This window comes from Oncorhynchus mykiss, chromosome 8, assembly GCF_013265735.2.
Source record: "Oncorhynchus mykiss isolate Arlee chromosome 8, USDA_OmykA_1.1, whole genome shotgun sequence".
Taxonomy (NCBI): Eukaryota; Metazoa; Chordata; class Actinopteri; order Salmoniformes; family Salmonidae; genus Oncorhynchus; species Oncorhynchus mykiss.
In genome coordinates, this window is record NC_048572.1 from 22,819,383 (window position 1) to 22,841,649 (window position 22,267).

Here is a 22,267-nt window from a genome sequence, read left to right on the forward strand (position 1 = left end):
TTCATTGCGAACTGATAGTGCCATTTTAGAATTGGTTAGCCTAGGCTATAACCCCGTAAAAATAGACAGGTTCCATACTGAAAATACGCACAAAAAAATAGTTTGATAAAGACAGAGCATGTTTTCACCAGAATCGTTAAGCGTAGGGTTACTCACCAAACAGATGTAGCCATGCAGTGTTCAATGTGGAGTTGTTCATCCATTCAGAAAATTCAAAACAACTGGCAGAATAAACTAATATCTGCATAGCGAAAAGACAGATTTTGTAACCCTGAAAAAGTATTTTAACTCGCCAAATTGAGCCCCGTTTAAAATAATGTTTAAAAAACTGTTCTAGACGCGCCTCACTTTGCAGTGGCAACTTTTTCATTTATTTTCTTTTTTTTAAACTCTAAAATAGGTGTCTTGATTGTGATAAGGGCTTGGGAAATAAGAGCGTCTTGTCTGCTAAATTAACAATATAAGGCTATGCCATTGCATAGCCATAGGCTTCTACGAGCAATCGCCACTGCTGAGGTGACTGCCTTTTTGAAGATTGTGTTTCACGATATAGTTGATATTACGGTTTCATTAAATTAAATGGCACATGCTTTTTTATTGAATTAATATATATATGGGTCAATTTAGCAATTAGGATTTATTATCTCTAATGGTTATGATAAATGAGGCATTGTCGCAACACTTGGCATAGGCCTATAGATAAATGCACACATTTCTTTACAGTGTGGGCCTTATGTTCTAAAAAATATTTGAGTACTCTGGAGGAAAAAAAATAATGCGAGTACTCGAACAGTCATAAAATGTCAAATGCCCATCCCTACTAGTGTACAGCTTTATCCTGTTCTTTTAAAGCACTCTTTGAAGAATGGCAAACAATTATGCCATGTTTTTTTGCTAGACAGGCTCTAGGCTACAAGCTGATCTAGTGGCTCATCTTTTAATTTCCTAAGGGACAGCAGCATCCTTCATGCTGTTAGCATTTAAATCGCCAACGTGTGGAAGGTATGATCTTCATTTTAGAGGTGGACAACTACTTGGGTGCTGGTCTGGAAAACATTTCACCTGCCTGTCTTACTTTGTGTAGCTAATGACTTTGAACTCACTGGATCGATGATTGTTGTTCTGTCCCGGTTGGAGACAGCTCATTATTAAGGCTCTGACTGCAGTCCTTCAGAGGCTCACACTTCAGGCTGTGGACTTTTTTGTTCTGCCTCTTCATGGCATTGCTCTTATTCTGAGTGGCTTCTTCTTGTGTTATGTCTATAGCCTAGTCAGTCTAGAGGTCGGCAACAGGCGGCCCACGGGCCACAACACGCCCAAGTGATTATACATTTTTGCCCCCCCAAAAGTTTTTTGTGAAAATAAAAATTATAGATCTGGGGGGATAAAATGATTATTTTCCAATCCAATCTCATTAGGGCTTACTTGTGGTCAATTTGAAGTATAAAAAATATATAGAATTACGTTTCGGCCCCCCAACCATCCACTCCACTTCACCCATGGCTGAATCTAGTTGCCTAGTCATATACAGTGGGGCAAAAAAGTATTTAATCAGCCACCAATTGTGCAAGTTCTCCCAATTAAAAAGATGAGAGAGGCCTGTAATTTTCATCATAGGTACACTTCAACTATGACAGACAAAATGAGAAAAAAAAATCCAGAAAATCACATTGTAGGATTTTTTATGAATTTATTTGCAAATTATGGTGGAAAATAATTATTTGGACAATAACAAAAGTTTATCGCAATACTTTTTTATATACCCTTTGTTGGCAATGACAGAGGTCAAATGTTTTCTGTAAGTCTTCACAAGGTTTTCACACACTGTTGCTGGTATTTTGGCCCATTCCTCCATGCAGATCTCCTCTAGAGCAGTGATGTTTTGGGGATGTTGCTGGGCAACACAGACTTTCAACTTCCTCCAAAGATTTTGTATGGGGTTGAGATCTGGAGACTGGCTAGGCCACTCTAGGACCTTGAAATGCTTCTTACAAAGCCACTCCTTCGTTGCCCGGGCGGTGTGTTTGGGATCATTGTCATGCTGAAAGACCCAGCCACGTTTCATCTTCAATGCCCTTGCTGATGGAAGGAGGTTTTCACTCAAAATCTCACGATACATGGCCCCATTCATTCTTTCCTTTACACGGATCAGTCGTCCTGGTCCCTTTTTTTAGAAAAACAGCCCCAAAGCATGATGTTTCCACCCCATGCTTTACAGTAGGTATGGTGTTCTTTAGATGCAACTCAGCATTCTTTGTCCTCCAAACACGACGAGTTGAGTTTTTACCAAAAAGTTATATTTTGGTGTCATATGGTCAGATGAAATTATCCCAATCTTCTTCTGGATCATCCAAATGCTCTCTAGCAAACTTCAGATGGGCCTGGACATGTACTGGCTTAAGCAGGGGGACACGTCTGGCACTGCAGGATTTGAGTCCCTGGCGGCGTAGTGTGTTACTGATGGTAGGCTTTGTTACTTTGGTCCCAGCTCTCTGCAGGTCATTCACTAGGTCCCCCACATGTGGTTCTGGGATTTTTGCTCACCGTTCTTGTGATCATTTTGACCCCACGAGGTGAGATCTTGTGTAGAGCCCCAGATCAAGGGAGATTATCAGTGGTCTTGTATATCTTCCATTTCTTAATAATTGCTCCCACAGTTGATTTCTTCAAACCAAGCTGCTTACCTATTGCAGATTCAGTCTTCCCAGCCTGGTGCAGGTCTACAATTTTGTTTCTGGTGTCCTTTGACAGCTCTTTGGTCTTGGCCATAGTGGAGTTTGGAGTGTGACTGTTTGAGATTGTGGACAGGTGTCTTTTATACTGATAACAAGTTCAAACAGGTGCCAATAATACAGGTAACGAGTGGAGGACAGAGGAGCCTCTTAAAGAAGTTGTTACAGGTCTGTGAGAGCCAGAAATTTTGCTTGTTTGTAGGTGACCAAATAATTATTTTCCACCATAATTTGCAAATAAATTCATAAAAAATCCTACAATGTGATTTTCTGGATTTTTTTTCTCATTTTGTCTGTCATAGTTGAAGTGTACCTATGATGAAAATTACAGGCCTCTCTCATCTTTTTAAGTGGGAGAACTTGCACAATTGGTGGCTGACTAAATACTTTTTGCCCCACTGTATAATTTCCCACATCTTCATTCATGTACCACTTCAATAGAATGTCTGTCAATTAGGTGTGGCTCTTTAGAGTTCTTTGTTGGTTGGAAACTGCAGCACTCGAAACAGCTGTAAACCCAGAGTTGTTGGATTTGGCAATGGCCTCTCAAACATTGAGTGTGTGTCAAAGTGGCACACAGGGAAGACTTTAAGGCTCAGGGGACAGTCCTTCACCAGATGTCTGGGTGTGCGCATGTTTTCAATCTCTGAAAACGGAGAGAAGAGCGCTAATGGTCCTGAGCCTGGATGCATAAAATCAAAGGACACAAGGATCTGTCAACATGGAGGAGAGGGTGGATGGACAGCGTGTGTTGAAAACATGAGCCAAGATTCCCTCTTGGCTGCTATGTGCTGAGTGAAACAATGCTAAGGATATAATAACAATAATGCTAATATGTACACAGCCTCATTCACGGACTTGCGCTGATGGGATGTTGAATCATTTCACTCAAAGTGAGCATCATAACTCAGAGAAGAACGTGAAAACAATCTTACAACCTTTCGGTTACTAGTCCAACGCTCTAACCACTAGGCTACCTGCCGCCCCAACATGCTGGACAAATGGACACTTTGGGTGATTTAGGGTAGCCTACTTTAATTTGAAAGACCTCACCCTGAACCCCAAAAATGTTTGACCATTTAACAGAACTATGTGCCCAGTCCACATTTGATTTTACCATAAGAATTGCTGTTCGGGGATAATAAAGAGAGACTACTCTATCTTTTTGTTTGAACACAGTGTACAAAACATTCCCCTGACACACTGACCAGGTGAATCCAGGTAAAGCTGACCAGGTGAATCCAGGTAAAGCTGACCAGGTGAATCCAGGTAAACCTATGATCCCATATTGATGTCACCTGTTAAATCCACATTAATCAGTGTTAAGCCATGAGACAATTGAGACATGGATTGTGTATGTGTTCCATTTCAGAGGGTGAATGGGCAAGACAAAATATTTAAGTGCCTTTTAAACGGGGTATGGTAGTAGGTGGCAGGCGCACAGGTTTGTGTGTGTGTGTGTGTGTACGTCAAGAACTGCAACGCTGCTGAGTTTTTCACGCTCAACAGTTTCCTGTGTGTATCAAGAATTGTCCAACACTCAAAGGACATGCATCCAACTTGACACAACTGTGGGAAGCATTGGAGTAAATATAGACCAGCATCCCTGTGGAACGCTTTCGACACCTTGTAATCCATACCCCAACGAATTTGAGGCAGTTCTCAGGGTACGCAGTGTATTTCTGGGAAACCTGAAGTGTCATCATCACCCCTGACACATTGCTCTGGGATAAAATGGTGATACCCTTTTCCTTCTCTTTCAGGTCGGCTTTATGCCATGCAGACGGGAATGAAACTGGACAGCAAAACCCCAGAATGTCGGAAGTTTCTTGTGCAACTGATGGATCAGTTAGAAACGGTGAGATACTTAGTCAGCTACACTAAAGGTTGGATACAGCCTTTGGAACGTTTAAGAATGACACATTTATCTACTATTTCCTAATTGTCTTCACATCATGATTTGTGGATTTTTGGGTAAGATATCATAATGTAGTTATCATAATGTACTACTTCATATTCCTTGTTAATTCTATTTCCTCTATTCTGTACCAATATCCACTAAATGAAGCTTATCACGTCGTGAATGTCTGAGGGCAGTTTAGTAATGAATATCTTCAAAGCCATTGGCCACTAAGTGCACTTTAGGAGTCTTGACATTTTACTATTTTCAAAGCTAGTCAGGAACAGGCCTTGCAGTGGATTCAGTTTCCCTTCAGAAAAAGGACATTAACAACAAAGCGTCAGCCTCCCTTGATTGAGTTCTGCGAACATGATTGAAATATCTGCACCTCGTCATTTTCAATTATAAGAGTGAAATACTCTTTGATTCCAAACATCTGTAATGTAATTGCCGTATGATCTAAATATAGGAGGAATTTTTTGATTTACATTGTCAAATTTCTCAAAAGGTGAATGCCAAATGTAATTTCTGCTTGTTTTGAGGGTCTAGCAGTTATTCTTTAGCTTGTCCATCAGATATTCATGTCTCTAATCGATAGTAATGTAGCCCCTAGATTCGATTAGGTCTACTTTTAAAGTTATCCAAGGAGAAATTGGAGTCTTTGAGATAGTTGGATCACACATTCAGTCAAAGCTTCGGTAAGACTGCAATCTGAACCACCATTAGTTACGGTATGCATGCCTTTTGAATAATGGATTCCATCAGAAATGTACTTCCGAAATTTCTTGAGTGGAATTGCGAGACTTGCAATAAAAAAAACATCTGATTTGAGTTTTAAGCTCTGTGTTTAATGTAAGACCTGATCGGCATATACAGTGCGTTAGGAAAGTATTCAGACCCCTTGACTTTTTCCACATCTTATTCTAAAGTGGATTAAATCATTTTTTCCCCATCATAAATCTACACACAATACCCCATAATGACAAAGCAAAAACTATATATATATTTTTTTCAAATGTGTTAAACTGAAATATCACATTTACACAAGTATTCAGACCCTCGACTCAATACTTTGTTGAAACACCTTTGGCAGAGATTACAGCCTCAAGTCTTCTTGGGTATGACGCTACAAGTTTGGCACTCCTGTATTTGGGGAGTTTCTCTCATTCTTCTCTCATTCTTCTCTGCTCTCAAGCTGTGTCAGGTTGGATGGGGAGCGTTGCTGCACAGCTTTTTTCAGGTCTCTCCAGAGATGTTAGATCGGGTTCAAGTCCGGGCTCTGGGAGGTCCTCTCAAGAACATTGAGACTTGTCCAGAAGCCACTCCTGCATTTTCTTGGCTGTGTGCTTAGGGTCATTGTCCTGTTGGAAGGTGAACCTTCACCCAGTCTGAGTTCCTGAGCGCTCTGGAGCAGGTTTTCATCAAGGATCTTTCTACTTTGTTCCATTCATCTTGTCATCATCCTGGCTAGTCTCCCAGTCCCTGCAGCTGAAAAACATCCCCACAGCATGATGCTGACACCACAATGCTTCACTGTAGGGATGGTGCCAGGTTTCCTCCAGACCTGACGCTTGGCATTCATCAAATCAGAGAATCTTGTTTCTCATGGTATGAGAGTCCTTCAGATGCCTTTTGGCAAACTCCAAGCGGCTGTCATGTGCCTTTTACTGAGAAGTGGCTTCCGTCTGGCCACTCTACCGTAAAGACATGGTTGTCCTTCTGGAAAGTTCTCCCATCTCCACAGAGGAACTCTGGAGCTCTGTCAGAGTGACCATCGGGTTCTTGGTCACCTCCCTGACCAAGGCCCTTCTCCCCGGATAGCTCAGTTTGGCCTAGCAGCCAGCTCTAGGAAGAGTTTTGGTGGTTCCAAATTTCTTTCACTTAAGAATGATGGAGGCCACTATGTTCTTTGGGACCTTCAATACTGCAGAAATCTTTGGGTACCCTTCCCCAGATCTGTGCCTCGACACAATTCTGTCTCTGAGCTCTACGGACAATTCCTTCAACCTCATGGCTTGGTTTTTGCCCTGACATGCACTGTCAACTGTGGGACCTTTATATAGACTGGTGTGTACCTTTCCAAATCATGTCCAATCAAATTGTAGAAACATCTCAAGGATGATTAATTAACGGAAACAGGATGCACCTGAGCTCAATTTCGAGTCTCATAGCAAAGGATCTGAATACTTATGTAAATAAGGTATTTCAATTTTTTATTTTTAATACATTTGCAAAAAAATCTGAACCTGTTTTTACTTTGTCATTATGGGGTAATGTGTGTAGATTAATGAGACATTTGTTATTTAATACATTTTAGAATAAGGCTGTAACATCGAAAAAGTCAAGGGGTCTGAATTCTTTCAGAAGGTGCTGTATTTTCCTTGATTTTCTTAAGGTTTTAATGCAACATGGGTGTTCTCTCTCACACTGTAGCCAACTCTTGATACGTCACATTTGCACATCCTTTGGTATGAAATGTTTGTTAGATGTCATGGAAAGGAAGCAACTTTAATAACCAATACATTCTTATGTGAAAGAGAACGGGTATATCCTATTCTGATTTTTTTTTAACATTTCTTATCTATCCTATCTGTTAATTGTTCCCTTTTGAGAAAATGTAAGAGCACTGTATTCTCATCAAGAGTTCAAAAGACTGGGTTTATGGTCTTCCTCTGAAAGACGAGCAGGAAACAACCTCTGGATGCTGTTTACTCAGGGATTTTTATAGAGCTAGTGTCTCAGCCAGCGAACAGCCCATACCTGGTGGGTGCATCCAGTTTAAAGGGCTTTAAAAAGGTGGTGAAGAAACTTCTGTGAAATACATATTTGACCTACTGTCGCAGATTATGTCAATGTGGACTCGGGACAGATTGTTCAACTTCTTTTGTTTTATGTCTTGCGCCTTGTATGATATTTCTGGAAGCTAATGTGAAATCATTGTTTTATTTTTCCTCCCTAATCATGGGAACATGAATGAGACTTTCATTCCATTCCAGAAGAGGAAGCACAGTATGAAATTAAAGATGGCGCCGAAGAACATGGCTGACGTTTTACATTATCCCAACCAATTGTGCAATTTTTTTGTTTTGTTTTACTTATTTTTAAAATTATTGTGTACATAATGTTGCTGCTACCATCTCGTATGACCCGAAAATAACTTCTGGACATCAGAAAAGCTATTACTCATTGTGGACTGAAAGACACTTTTTCCTTTAATGAGTCCGACTGGAACAGGCACAGATCCACGCCTTTTGCTTGAAAAGACGCCGTAAAAGGGGAAGCAGATCGGGGATCATTCTGAGAGTCTGTAGGCGAGCGAGTAAACTCCCATTGCCAGCCGTTCTTCTTGCTAACGTACAATCATTGGAAAATAAAATTTGATGACCTACTATTAAGATTATCCTACCAACGGGACATTTGAAAACTGTAACATCTTATGTTTCACTGAGACGTGGCTGAACGAAGAAATGGACAATATGGAGCTAGCAGGATTTTCCATGCACCGGCAGAACAGAGACGCTACCTCTGGTAAGATACGGGGTGGGGGGGTGTCTTTTTGTAAATAACAGCTGGTGCGCAATGTCTAATATTAAAGAAGTCCCTCCATTTGGCAAATCTGACCACAATTATATCCTCCTGATTCCCGCTTACAAGCAAAAACTAAAGCAGGAAGTACCAGTGACTCACTCAATACGGTGGTGGTCAGATGATGTGGGTGCTACACTACAGGACTGTTTTGCTAGCACAGACTGGAATATGTTCCGGGATTCATCCAATGGCATTGAGGAAAACATCACCTCAGTCAACTGCTTCATCAATAAGTGCATCGACGACGTTGTCCCCACAGTGACTGTATGTACATATCCCAACCAGAAGCCATAAATTACAGGCAACATCCGCATCGAGCTCGAGCTGCCGCTTTCAAGGAGCGGGAGACTAATCCAGACGCTTATAAGAAATCCCGCTATGCCCTCCAGACAAACCATCAAACAAGCAAAGCGTCAAAACAGGATTAAGATTGAATCCTACTACACCGGCACTGACGTTCGTCGAATGTGGCAGGGCTTGAAAACAATTACTGACTACAAAGGGAAACCCAGACGCGAGCTGCCCAGTGACGCGAGCCTACCAGATGAGCTAAATGCCTTTTATGCTCGTTTTGAGGCAAGCAACACTGAAGCATGCACGAGAGCACCAGCTGTTCTTGATGACTGTGTGATAACTCTCTCGATAGCCGATGTGAACAAAACCTTTTAAACAGGTCAACATTCACAAAGCCTGCTCGGCCAGACGGATTACCAGGACGTTTACTCAAAGCATGCGCGGACCAACTGTCAAGTATCTTCACTGATATTTTCAACCTCTCCCTGACAGTGTCTGTAATACCTACATGTTTCAAGCAGACCACTATAGTCCCTGCCTAAATGATTACCGCACCATGTCACTCACGTCGGTAGCCATGAAGTGCTTTGAAATGCTGGTCATGGCTCACCTCAACAGCATCCTCCTGGACACCCTAGACCCACACTAATTCAGATACTTCCCCAACAGATCCACAGATGACGCAGTCTCAATCGCACTCCACACCGCCCTGTCTCACCTGGACAAAAGGAGCACCTATGTGATAATGCTGCTCATTGACTACAGCTCAGTGTTCAACACCATAGTGCCCACAAAGCTCATCACTAAGCTAAGGACTCTGGGACTTAACACCTCCCTCTGCAACTGGATCCTGGACTTCCTGACGGGCTGCCCCCAGGTGGAAAGAGTAGGCAACAACACGTCTGCCATGCTGATCCTTAACACTGAGGTCCCTCAGGGGTGTGTACTTAGTCCCCTCCTGTATTCCCTATTCACCCATAACTGCGTGGCCAAACACGACTCCAACACCATCATTAAGTTTGCTGACGACACGACAGTGGTAGGCCTGATCATCGACAACGATGAGACGGCCTATAGGGAGATGATCAGAGAACTGGCAGTGTGGTGCCAGGACAACAACTTCTCCCTCCAATGTGAGCAAGACAAAGGAGCTGATCGCTACTACAGGACAAGGTGGGCTGAACAGGCCCCCAGTAACATCGACGGGGCTGTAGTGGAGCGGGTCGAGAGTTTCAAGTGTCCACATCACCAACGATCTATCATGGGCCAAATATACCAAGACAGTCGTGAAGAGGGCACGACAAAACCTTTTCCCCCTCAGGAGACTGAAAAGATTTGGCATGGGTCCCCAGATCCTCAACTTTCTACAGCTGCACCATCGAGAGCATCCTGACCGGTTGCATCACTGCCTGGTATGGCAAATGCTCGGCATCTGACCATAAGGCGCTAGTCCGTACAGCCAGTACATCACTGGAGCCAAGCTTCCTGCCATCCAGGACCTATATAATAGGCGGTGTCAGAGGAAAGCCCATAAAATTGTCAGAGACTCCAGTCACCCAAGTTATAGACTGTTTTCTCTGCTACTGCACGGCAAGCGGTAGCAGAGCAAGTCTTGAACCAAAAGGCTCCTCAACAGCTTCTACCCCCAAGCCATTAGACTACTGAACAATTCATAAAAATTGCCACCAGACAATTTACATTGACACGCCCCCTCCCCTCTTGTACACTGCTGCTACTCGCTGTTTGTTTGTTACCTATGCATAGTCACTTCATCCCCACCGACATTTACAGATTACCTCAACTAGCCTGTACCCCTGCACACTGACTCGGTACCGATGCCCCCTGATAATAGCCTCGTTATTCTTATTGTGTTACTTTTTATTTTAGCCTACTTGGTAAATATTTTCTTCTTCTTGAACTGCACTGTTGGTTAAGGGCTTGTAAGAAAGCATTTCCCGGTAAAGTCTACACTTGTTGTATACGGCGCATGTGGCAAATAAAGTTTGTTTTGAAGAAACAAATCTTACATCGCACCATGTGATTCTTTATTATTTCACCTCATGACAGTTTAATATTCACTAAAGCTACACATTTTTAGGGAAACAAACAACGCGTTATTATTATTTTGTGCAGAGGATGAATAATTAAGATGCCAATCTGTCTTTTTTGTTCTGGTATTGAAGATGAACTAAAGCCAGCCCACAGCCTGGCCCTCAGCATATTGACCAGCACACTTGGCTCATTTTCTCCATCGTTAAATTAGCATTTGGAGAGCAGTGGATTAGGGTGTGAAGGTGTGGTGGAAGAGATTGTCTGTATTTAGGCTACACACTGATGGGCCTCTGTTTCATGGAAACGGCAGTTTTTCTTTTCCTGATTGCTGCTTTGGCCGTCTTTAACATTGCATTGTCAGTCACTTCAAAGCACTAGCTGTTTGTTTTTGTTGTCCTACAATGCCTATACAGACCTGATGAGTGTCAGTAGGCCTAGTTCTCATCTGTTAGGGTTGCTTTACCCCAAGAGTAAGAAACACATTTCTCACTCATTCTGTTTTGCAATGACAGCAAAACCATCAAAGAAGATGCAGCCTTTCATGGTAATATTGTCCTGACGTATTGAAAATGACTATTGTGTTTTGCTAAGCTGTTCTAGTACAGCAGGGACTTCTAGAGAACCCCAGAGTAGTTTTAGTGGTGTTTTGTGATCCAAGCTGAATCCTTTGATTCAATTAGAAACGTCTGGCTCGACTTTCTAGAACGTCGGCACACTTCCATCTAAGTTATGTTTTTAAAGTCCTTCGCTAACACAAGTAATGTACTGTGCTGCGTGTTACCTCTTTTAAAATAAAATGTAAACATAGGTTGAGATTTCATTAACATGAACAGTAAGTCCATTCAGGAGAGCAGAGGGCACCTGTTGAAATGTAATCAGTATTATGTGCTTTGCTGATTTTACAAGGAAACCTCTCTAGCAGACTGTAACACCTCAGAGAGAGCCTGGCTCTGTGACAGTGAGTGGGCTTTGCGGCTGCATTTTTGGCAGCTGGCCACAACAAACCATTAAGACACAATATGGGCACAGCAATAATTTAATTTGTCAGCTGCATGCAGTGGTTGACCATACACAGACAATGAAGTTTTGACAAAACAAACAAGTCAGTTAGAAACAATAAAATTGTGTAAGTGAGTTTTCTAGTGTCTGTGTTACTGGTATTGTCGTAGATGATTAATTGCCATGTAAGAGCGGTGTGGTAAAGTAAACTGCCAGTTCTTTGCAACTGGCTTTGATGTTTCTGGTTAAATATCCTTTTGGTGAGTGGTGCTCAGCACAAGATTTATTGTCCAGCACTGTTGAAATGAAAGCGGTAAAATCCACCCTTGGTTATTGTCCATGTAATGATCTGTGGGTGCATCTCCAGAGACCGTCCACTCCACCATACTAGACTCTATTGGAGTGGAATCAGTGTCTGCGCTCTGCTGCATCCCAGGAATGAATTATTCACACCATGGAAAGCCAAGCCTCACACGTTTCATACACAGTACAGTACACAGGCTCCCTCTATGTATAGACTATGTCTGTGCTGTTCAGGAACCTAGGAGGAATGTTTTGTGTCCGATGAAAGATTGATAAGCTGAGAAGTTCAAGTGAATGTGCATTTTGAAACTACTCTGTGTTGATTGATTGCCCTTTGTAAAATGTTTGCCACTTACAGCCTGTGGTTTTTCAGGTTGAATGTGCCTACCTGCAGAACATAATTTACTTTTGCGTGATTTGATGCTGTTGTGTGCTTTTCAGATGAAGAAGGAGCTGACTGACAATGACTCAATCTCCCAGGAAGTTGTCGGCAATGCCCACATCGAAAACTATGCCTTAAAAATGTTCCTCTACGCTGACAACGAGGATCGATCTGGACGATTCCACAAGTAAGGCTACTTCTTCACTCACTGTCTTACTACCTGCTTAGCATGGGAAGAAGTCTTACTGTACTGTAGCTGCAGACAGCTCCCTGCTTCTTGAATCTCAGCATGGCAGTGGACTGTTTCCAATTTTCTGATTCCAATACGTAAGCCCTCATGATTACCATTTCCTTTCACTGAACCTTGACATAAAATAATCCCACTGTTGCTTTTGCACATGAAGGGTCCCTTCCAGAGTCTAAAATTAGCAACAAAGCCCTGTCTGTGTAAATAGATTGCCACAAGGGCGAGATGATTCCTACTGGCCATGCAGGTGTAGTGTTACAGGTCTGGCTGCCATAATGAGTGTGTCGTCGGGCACTGACGTCAGCAGCAGGCTGGACAGTAGAGCAGAGTTTTCCAGGAATTCTGGGTGCCAGGTCAGGCCAGGCCAGGCCAGGCCAGCCAGGGTCTCCAGTACTGTAGGCAGGGACAGGATGCTGTCTCCTGTGTGCTGATTCAAGGCCCCAGATACAGCGCCAGACACAGTCCTGAACATGGGAGAGAAATAACATTTGAGTTTTGCAGCTAGTAGTTAAAGGCTTCATCCATTTTGCATATGTCTGTGTGCCCATTCATCTTGTGCAATGTAGCAATTGGGATGAAAAATGTTTTCCGCCTATATTTTAAGATGGCAGGTTTTCACCAATCCACTAATTTGTTTCTTAGCAATGAGCAATGTTTAATTAAAGCCTCATTGAACTCGCTACCCAACTGATGAGTGGAAGTCAAATCTACAGTTCTGATGATTCATATTCTTCTCCCAACAAGTAAAACTTGGATATTTTGGGGATTCCATTGAGTATAAAGGGGTAATCATATAAGCATTGGACTTTTATCCAGCTATTATGTTGTTGGCTGGTTATGGTCTTTGTATTTTCAAAAGCTTAAATCGAGTCAGTGCCAAAGTGTTGACAAATCTAACGTGGTTTCAACTTCTAAATTGATCAGGAGGCTTTAAATCCATCCGTTCCAGTGAAAGATTTTATCCTTCAATTTAAAAAAAGATAGTGCATGAAAGTAGGGTCAGATAAAATATGTCATAGCTGGAAGCGTGAAGTCATTCACTGAGGTCTTGTGAGGCTCTCTGTCCAGAGCCTTTGACATAATGCATGTAAATAGCCTGAGGCAGGCCCAATTTCTGTCCAATATGCTGACCTCTGCAGAGCCAGCCAGATAAAAGCCATGAAAGCACACACTGTTGTGTTGAGAATGCAGGCTAGAATGTGCTGTAAATGAACCTCCATGCTGTTTCATCCCTTTCTGTTTTCACGTTTGCCTCCCCTTCCCCGCGACCCAACCCCTGCGTCATGAGAATCCAAATGCCAATGACGTTCATCAGATGTGTACAAGTGAGAAGTGGGCGGAGTTGAACTTCCAAATCTTTCAGTAATAGGCCTAGATCTCTTTTTGTCAACGTAGGCTAGTTGTCTTACTTCCAGCCTTGTATTGTTATTCAAGATGCATTTTGTTTTCCTTTTCGTCTTAGCATCTTGTTTCCACAACACGACAGTGAGACGTGCTACAAACCCACAAAAATATTGCTCAACCTTCAGTAAGGTCTGCTGAAGTAGCTGTACGCCATGAATCCCCTCCCAGTGAACGCCATCATAGTAAACCTCAGGTTAAGGTGAAGCGGTGTGGAAGGATTTACTGTGATCAACCCAGACATCAGGATGGTTTCCACGGTGCTCTGCAGTACTAGTATTTTGCAGACCATTAAATAGGAATGGATGAAGTGTGGTCAGCCTTTGATTAATGCTGGCCGCAGACGGAGAGGGAGTGGCTGCTCTGCCCTGTGTGTTGAAGAAAGGACAGCGAATGGTTTCTGGCTCACAAAATTATTTTTCTTAGGAAATTGAAAACATTAAATATACCCAGTGTTTAATAATTGATATTTGAACAAGGAATGCACTTGAGGCCAATCTTGAGAGAGTTATATAGTATACCTATAGTATTTATTGATGACGTCATTTCTGTTTGTCTGGTAAAACTGGTGCCAGCAATGGTATGTAGACATACGTACAACCACATTTGAAGAAATGTGAAAATACAAATAAAACACGCTTGTCTTCAAGTCGGGATAACGAGAAGTAGGCTATATTAATATTCCTCTCCGGCACAAAAAAAGCTTTGATTTACAAGGAACTAGATCTACATAAATAAGCTATAAATGTTATGTTATGTAGAGGTGCAGAGTTGAATGTTTATGGGAACTAATCCTGAATAGGAAACTTCCTTCAGCTTTTCAATACATTGGTCTACTTTCCACTCTGCACTGCTCTGCTCCACGACAAGTCTTATATTGACATGGCACACCTCTGCCCTGGAAGCCCCCAGAAAGCAAGCCCCTATGTTTCTGTGTTTTTTTACAGCCTTGTGTTTTATGCTTCCTGGAACCAGCTGTGGGATTTTATGACATTTTTTTCCTCCCTGCTTCCTGTCCTGTGATCTACACTGAATCTCCACAAGTGGTGTCGCCTCTGAACTTTGACTCCAGACCCACAGTCCTCTCTTTTAGTATCATGACTCGTGTCATAGTTTGATATTTACAGACCTGTTTGGTTCCTTGGATCCAATTATCATTCAAATTCATAAGAGACAAATCCACATACACTACATGGCCAAAAGTCACCTGGCTCGCAGTCCACGTTCCAATTCATCCCAAAGGTGTTCGATGGGGTTGAGGTCAGGGCTCTGTGCAGGCCAGTCAAGTTCTTCTACACCAATCTCGACAAACCATTTCTGTATGGACCTTGCTTTGTGCACAGGGGCATTGTCATGCTGAAACAGCAAAGGGCCTTCCCCAAACTGTTGCCACAAAGTTGGAAGCACAGAATCATCTAGAATGTCATTGTATGCTGTAGCATTAAGATTTCCCTTCACTGGAACTAAGGGGCCTAGCCCCAACCATGAAAAAAAGCCCCAGACCATTATTCCTCCACCAAACTTTCCAGTTGGTACTGTGCTTTCAGGCAGGTGTAGCGTCCTCCTGGCATCCACCAAACCCAGATTCATCCATCGGACTGCCTGATTGTGAAGTGATTCATCACTCCAGAGAACGCGTTTCCACCAACGGCGGCAAGCTTTACACCACTCCAGTCGATGCTTGGCATTGCACATGGTGATCTTAGGCTTGTCTGTGGCTGCTCGGCCATGGAAACCCATTTCATGAAGCTCCCAACGAACAGTTCTTGTGCCGACGTTGCTTCCATAGGCAGTTTGGAACTCATTAGTGAGTGTTGCAACCGAGAACTGATGATTTTTACGTGCTTCAGCACTCAGTGGTCCCATTCTGTGAGCTTGTGTGGCCTACAACTTCTCAGCTGAACCTTTGTTGCACCTAGACGTTTCCACTTTACAATAACAGCACTTACAGTTGACCGGGGCAGCTCTAGCAGGGGAGAAATTTGAAGAAAAGGTGGCATCCTATGACGGTGCCACGTTGAATGTCACTTCAGTAGGGCCATTCTACTGCCAACGTTTTTAAAATTATTATTATTTATTTATTTGTATTGTCCATGGAGATTGAATGACTGTATGCTTGATTTTATACACCTGTCAGCAACCGGTATGACTGAAAAAATTGAATCCACTAATTTGAAGGGGTGTCCACATACTTTTGTGTGTATTTGATAATTATAGAATTATCCATGTTCTGTGACGCAGCCTAATCCAGTCTTGTAGAATACATTTGTCACAGTTGGCAGGTTTAAAACACTTGGGTCTAATGACTTCAGTATGCCTTAATTAACTTTTTTTTTTTTGTCTCTCTTTGTAGGAATATGATTAAGTCCTTCTATACATCTAGCCTTTTGTTAGATGTCCTGTCAGTTTTCGGCGAGTTATCGGAGGAGGTAAGTAAAAAACAAAACGAAGAACAACATTTTTGACATGAGCTTTCAGTTACTGGCCCAACGCTCCTAATCACTAGGCTACCTGCAGCGCATACTATATTGAATACCCTCATCCTACTGTATAGGGCCTATAAACTACTGTAACTACATCTACCTTTTTATTTCAGCATATTAATTCATATGTGTGAGGTAATGTGAACTGACTAGCCACAATGCCATCCGTCCATCAGTCTATGGCTGCTCTCAAAGACATAGAAAATCCAAGAGACGGGAAAATATGGGGAATTTCTATTTGATCTACTCATTCCAGTCGTGAGATTACTGTCTGATCTGACTGGAAAATGGCGTGTTCCTGGAAACAGCTTGTAACATATAGAGCCTCTCCAGTCTAGAACTGTAGACAAGTAGACACTACTAGACAGGGTGTTTCTCAGAATGCATACTACAGTGCTCCGAGTGCGTTCTCCGACTACGTCCTTCTGAGGACAAGAGTGTGGAGAATGCACACAACGATACATTTCAGAAGCCCTCCACTCACCCTACTGTGTCTGTATTACCTCAAGCTTCACCCCCTCATTCACTGGAACTTCTTTCAGCCAGCACAATGGCAACAATGGACGAAACAAGATATACACACAGCAAACGCTTTACTTCATAAATATCAGCTAGATTTGTGAATTTTAATAATCTAGATATCCAGCTAGTTAAACAGGCAGAAATGACCTAAATCTAATGTTATGCAAGGTAGATGTACATTTTTCGTGTGTAGTTACCAATTCTTTATGGCTAGCCAGTTAGCTTTATTGACTTACTATGGACTTACCCATTCCCCCAACTGTCTTCCAGCCAGGACAACAATGGCAATAGAGACGAAACAAGACACACACACACACACACACACACACACACACAAAGCAACCATTTTACTTCATAACTATCAGCTAGCTATATGTGAATCCTAATAATATATCAAACCAGATAGTTTAACAGGCAAAACTGACTGAAAATGTATATTATACAAGATATCAATTATTTGTGGATAGCTAGCTAACAGTACTATTAGCTAGCCAGTTAGCCCTATTGCCTTATTTTGGACTTGCTATCTACACTATGTTGGCAGGTAAACATACCAAAATTAACACAGCATGTTTTTATTAATATATCAAGATGAAATATTGTGGTCAGGCAACATGAGATGTGAATAGGCAACATTTAATTCCTTAGTAGGTGTGTATTTTCTCTCGCTTCAGCTCAAATAAAGGCCGCCATTGATTTCAAGAAATGTAGCTTCATTTTTTACGTGGTTGAGTCATATTTGTTTGCTTAGTTTCTATTGAAGCTTGCATCAATGCATGCTTCAAAATATGTACAAACGGAGTATGCATTTGTGAAGTGCCCTCCGTGCTCTGTTTCGAATACTTTGATTTGGACTCCGACCCTCCCGCGCTCCAATGTGCGTGCTCGGAGCACGGTAGTATGCATTTTGAGAAATACCCATAGACCCCATCTCAGCAGCTGTGGGCTTATTAAAGCTTCTCTCTCCATGGCTACAGATGGCTTTTCTACTGAGGGAAGTGGCCTGTGGCAGACAACAGACAATGTTTCATTGAGTTGCTTGTCTCTCCCTAAGGGCCACACATTTTCCTGCTGCAGATAGCTCATTGGAGAGGCTGCTTTACAACTCAGTTTTTTTTCTCTGTAACACTAACCCAGACAATGGAGCCTCACAGTTGCCCGCTCGCTGATTGCTGTATATACTTTTTTTATACAAAGCATGTCACGATGCATTGTGGGAGATTGGATTTCATACAGAAAAAAATGACATTTCATCACCAGAGAGTGGTGATTGAGGGAGTATGTGAGACTATAAAGTGTGAGCTCTAATCATAGCTACCATCAATCCTAAACTTCCCCTCAGGGCTAGCATGTTGTTATCTCCAGGGATAATTTAGATTAGAAATATGATTGTGTGTGTTAGTTGCTTCAGAAAGAAATGTCTTCATTGTATTAATTTTGCTAAGTCATTTAGAAAGAACCACCTGGATGTACTGGTTTGGAAGAACCCTTGTGAATGTGTAGTTTCAACATTGAAGTTGTGTTTTCTCCAAAGGAAGCTCCTCAAGAATTTCCATTTAATTAATCTCCAGATAAGATTAACAGGGGGAGAACTTTTTAAATTAGGTGCATAGAACTTCTAATGAATTTGGTGACCTGGGTGTTAGACCACAGTTATTGCTTCACCCACTCCCCTTCCATCCCTTTACCGTAAGCTAAAGGAAAATAAATATAGTCCTACCTTAAGCCTTTCATCCAGTCTCCATTGTTTAACTAATTGCTTTTAATTCCACATCTCTTATCTTGAATATTTCTGTGTTTATTTACCCCCTCTCCTCCCTGCCTCCCTTGTTCCTTTCCCTTTTTCAGAACATCCAGCACAGGAAGTATGCGAGATGGAAGGCCACTTACATCCACAACTGTCTGAAGAGCGGTGAAACCCCACAGGCTGGCCCTGATGGCTATGAGGAGGAAACGTATGGTAAGGACTGATATTATATCAGCACTGCCTATCAGCACTGCGACTCAAACAAACAGTGTCTCCCGTTAAGAAAATACCTCTTCTCCTGGCCTTTCCTTTAGGAGCCTTTAGACCTGCTTTCCTCCGTCTGGGTGACGTGGTACTTCAGTTGGTAAAGGTTAGCCATCATTGTGTGTCTTACAGTGGCTTGCGAACGTAGTTACCCCCCTTGGCATTTTTCCTGTTTTGTTGCCTAACATCCTGGAATTAAAATATATATTTTTTGGGGGGGTTGTATCATTTAATTTACACAACATGCCTACCACTTTGAAGATGCAAAATATTTTTTATTGTGAAACAAACAAGAAATAAGACAAAAAAAACGGAAAACTTGAGCGTGCATAACTATTCACCCCCCCCCCAAAGTCAATACTCTGTAAAGCCAGCTTTTGCAGCAATTACAGTGGCAAGTCTCTTGGGGTATGTCTCTATAAGCTTGGCACATCTACCCTCTGGGATTTTTTTTCCCATTCTTCAAAGCAAAACTGCTCCAGCTCCTTCAAGTTGGATGGGTTCCGTTGCTGTACACCAATCTTTAAGTCATACCACAGATTCTGACTTGGATTGAGTTCTGGGCTTTGACTAGGCCATTCCAAGACATTTAAATCTTTACCCTTAAACCACTCGAATGTTGCTTTAGCAGTATGCTTAGGGTCATTGTCCTGCTGAAAGGTGACCTCCGTTCCAGTCTCAAATCTCTGGAAGACTGAAACAGGTTTCCCTCAAGAATTTCCCTGTGTTTAGCAGCATCCATCATTCCCTCAATTTGGACCAGTTTCCCAGTCCCTGCTGATGGGAAAAACATGGTGTTCTCGGGGTGATGAGAGGTGTTGGGTTTGCGCCAGACATAGCGTTTTCCTTGATGGCCAAAAAGCTTGATCTGACCAGAGTACCTTCTTCCATATGTTTGTGGAGTCTCCCACATGCCTTTTGGGGAACACCAAAAGTGTTTGCTTATTTTTTTCTTTAAGCAATGGCTTTTTTCTGGCCACTCTTCTGTAAAGCCCAGCTCTGTGGAGTGTATGTCTTAAAGTGGTCCTATGGACAGATACTCCAATCTCTGCTGTGGAGCTTTGCAGCTCCTTCAGGGTTATCTTTGTTGCCTCCCTGATTAATGCCCTCCTTGCCTGGTCCATGAGTATTGGTGGGCGGCCCTCCCTTGGCAGGTTTGTTGTGGTGCCATATTCTTTCCATTTTTAATAATGGATTTAATGGTGCTCTGTGGGATGTTCAAAGTTTCAGATCTTTTTTTATAACCCAACCCTGATCTGTACTTCTCCACAACTTTGTCCCTGACCTGTTGGGAGAGCTCCTTGGTCTTCAAGGTGCCGCTTGCTTAGTGGTGTTGCAGACTCTGGGGCCTTTCAGAACAGGTGTGTGTGTGTGATGTACAGTGCCTTGCGAAAGTATTCGGCCCCCTTGAACTTTGCGACCTTTTGCCACATTTCAGGCTTCAAACATAAAGATATAAAACTGTATTTTTTTGTGAAGAATCAACGATAAGTGGGACACAATCATGAAGTGGAACGACATTTATTGGATATTTCAAACTTTTTTAACAAATCAAAAGCTGAAAAATTGGGCGTGCAAAATTATTCAGCCCCTTTACTTTCAGTGCAGCAAACTCTCTCCAGAAGTTTAGTGAGGATCTCTGAATGATCCAATGTTGACCTAAATGACTAATGATGATAAATACAATCCACCTGTGTGTAATCAAGTCTCCGTATAAATGCACCAGCACTGTGATAGTCTCAGAGGTCCGTTAAAAGCGCAGAGAGCATCATGAAGAACAAGGAACACACCAGGCAGGTCCGAGATACTGTTGTGAAGAAGTTTTAAAGCCGGATTTGGATACAAAAAGATTTCCCAAGCTTTAAACATCCCAAGGAGCACTGTGCAAGCAAAAATATTGAAATGGAAGGAGTATCAGACCACTGCAAATTTACCAAGACCTGGCCGTCCCTCTAAACTTTCAGCTCATACAAGGAGAAGACTGATCAGAGATGCAGCCAAGAGGCCCATGATCACTCTGGATGAACTGCAGAGATCTACAGCTGAGGTGGGAGACTCTGTCCATAGGACAACAATCAGCCGTATATTGCACAAATCTGGCCTTTATGGAAGAGTGGCAAGAAGAAAGCCATTTCTTAAAGATATCCATAAAAAGTGTTGTTTAAAGTTTGCCACAAGCCACCTGGGAGACACACCAAACATGTGGAAGAAGGTGCTCTGGTCAGATGAAACCAAAATTGAACTTTGTGGCAACAATGCAAGACGTTATGTTTGGCGTAAAAGCAACACAGCTCATCACCCTGAACACACTATCCCCACTGTCAAACATGGTGGTGGCAGCATCATGGTTTGGGCCTGCTTTTCTTCAGCAGGGACAGGGAAGATGGTTAAAATTGATTGGAAGATGGATGGATCCAAATACAGGACCATTCTGGAAGAAAACCTGATGGAGTCTGCAAAAGACCTGAGACTGGGACGGAGATTTGTCTTCCAACAAGACAATGATCCAAAACATAAAGCAAAATCTACAATGGAATGGTTCAAAAATAAATATATCCAGGTGTTAGAATGGCCAAGTCAAAGTCCAGACCTGAATCCAATCGAGAATCTGTGGAAAGAACTGAAAACTGCTGTTCACAAATGCTCTCCATCCAACCTGACTGAGCTCGAGCTGTTTTGCAAGGAGGAATGGGAAAAAATTTCAGTCTCTCGATGTGCAAAACTGATAGAGACATACCCCAAGCGACTTACAGCTGTAATCGCAGCAAAAGGTGGCGCTACAAAGTATTAACTTAAGGGGGCTGAATAATTTTGCACGCCCAATTTTTCAGTTTTTGATTTGTTAAAAAAGTTTGAAATATCCAATAAATGTCGTTCCACTTCATGATTGTGTCCCAATTGTTGTTGATTCTTCACAAAAAAATACAGTTTTATATCTTTATGTTTGAAGCCTGAAATGTGGCAAAAGGTCGCAAAGTTCAAGGGGGCCGAATACTTTCGCAAGGCACTATATATATATACTGCGAACCCGAGGCCACTGCGAACCCGAGGCTCGCAGTGGAACTTGCGGTGTTGGCTCTGTGTGACAGAGCTGATGTTTATTTTATGATGCTTTCGAACACCTTATCCTGAGAGGATCAGGCAGGGTGGTTTTACCGCTGTGGTGTAACAATTATATAATGTTACAAAACCTATTATTGAAGATTACGGCTGAAACCCACTGGTTAAGAACAGTCTTACAATGTATGATTATGTTACATACTTCAGTTTCATCTTGGTTTGTGTGCAGATTCCATGCCTGTCTGTCGGTGTACGTTTTTAACACCCTTCAGAGACTGATACTCTCAGAGCAA

General features: G+C 42.3%; 1 protein-coding gene across 1 annotated transcript in view; it reads left to right on the forward strand.

Moving 5' to 3' along the window:
- Positions 1 to 22,267, forward strand: part of vta1 (vesicle (multivesicular body) trafficking 1) — a 47,408-nt gene that overhangs the window by 9,501 nt on the left and 15,640 nt on the right. Inside the window, exons 2-5 of the mRNA XM_021611986.2 lie at positions 4,496 to 4,590; positions 12,310 to 12,437; positions 16,252 to 16,327; positions 18,752 to 18,863. Coding sequence (XP_021467661.2) covers positions 4,496 to 4,590; positions 12,310 to 12,437; positions 16,252 to 16,327; positions 18,752 to 18,863 — 411 coding nt within the window. The remainder of the gene's footprint in view (positions 1 to 4,495; positions 4,591 to 12,309; positions 12,438 to 16,251; positions 16,328 to 18,751; positions 18,864 to 22,267) is intronic.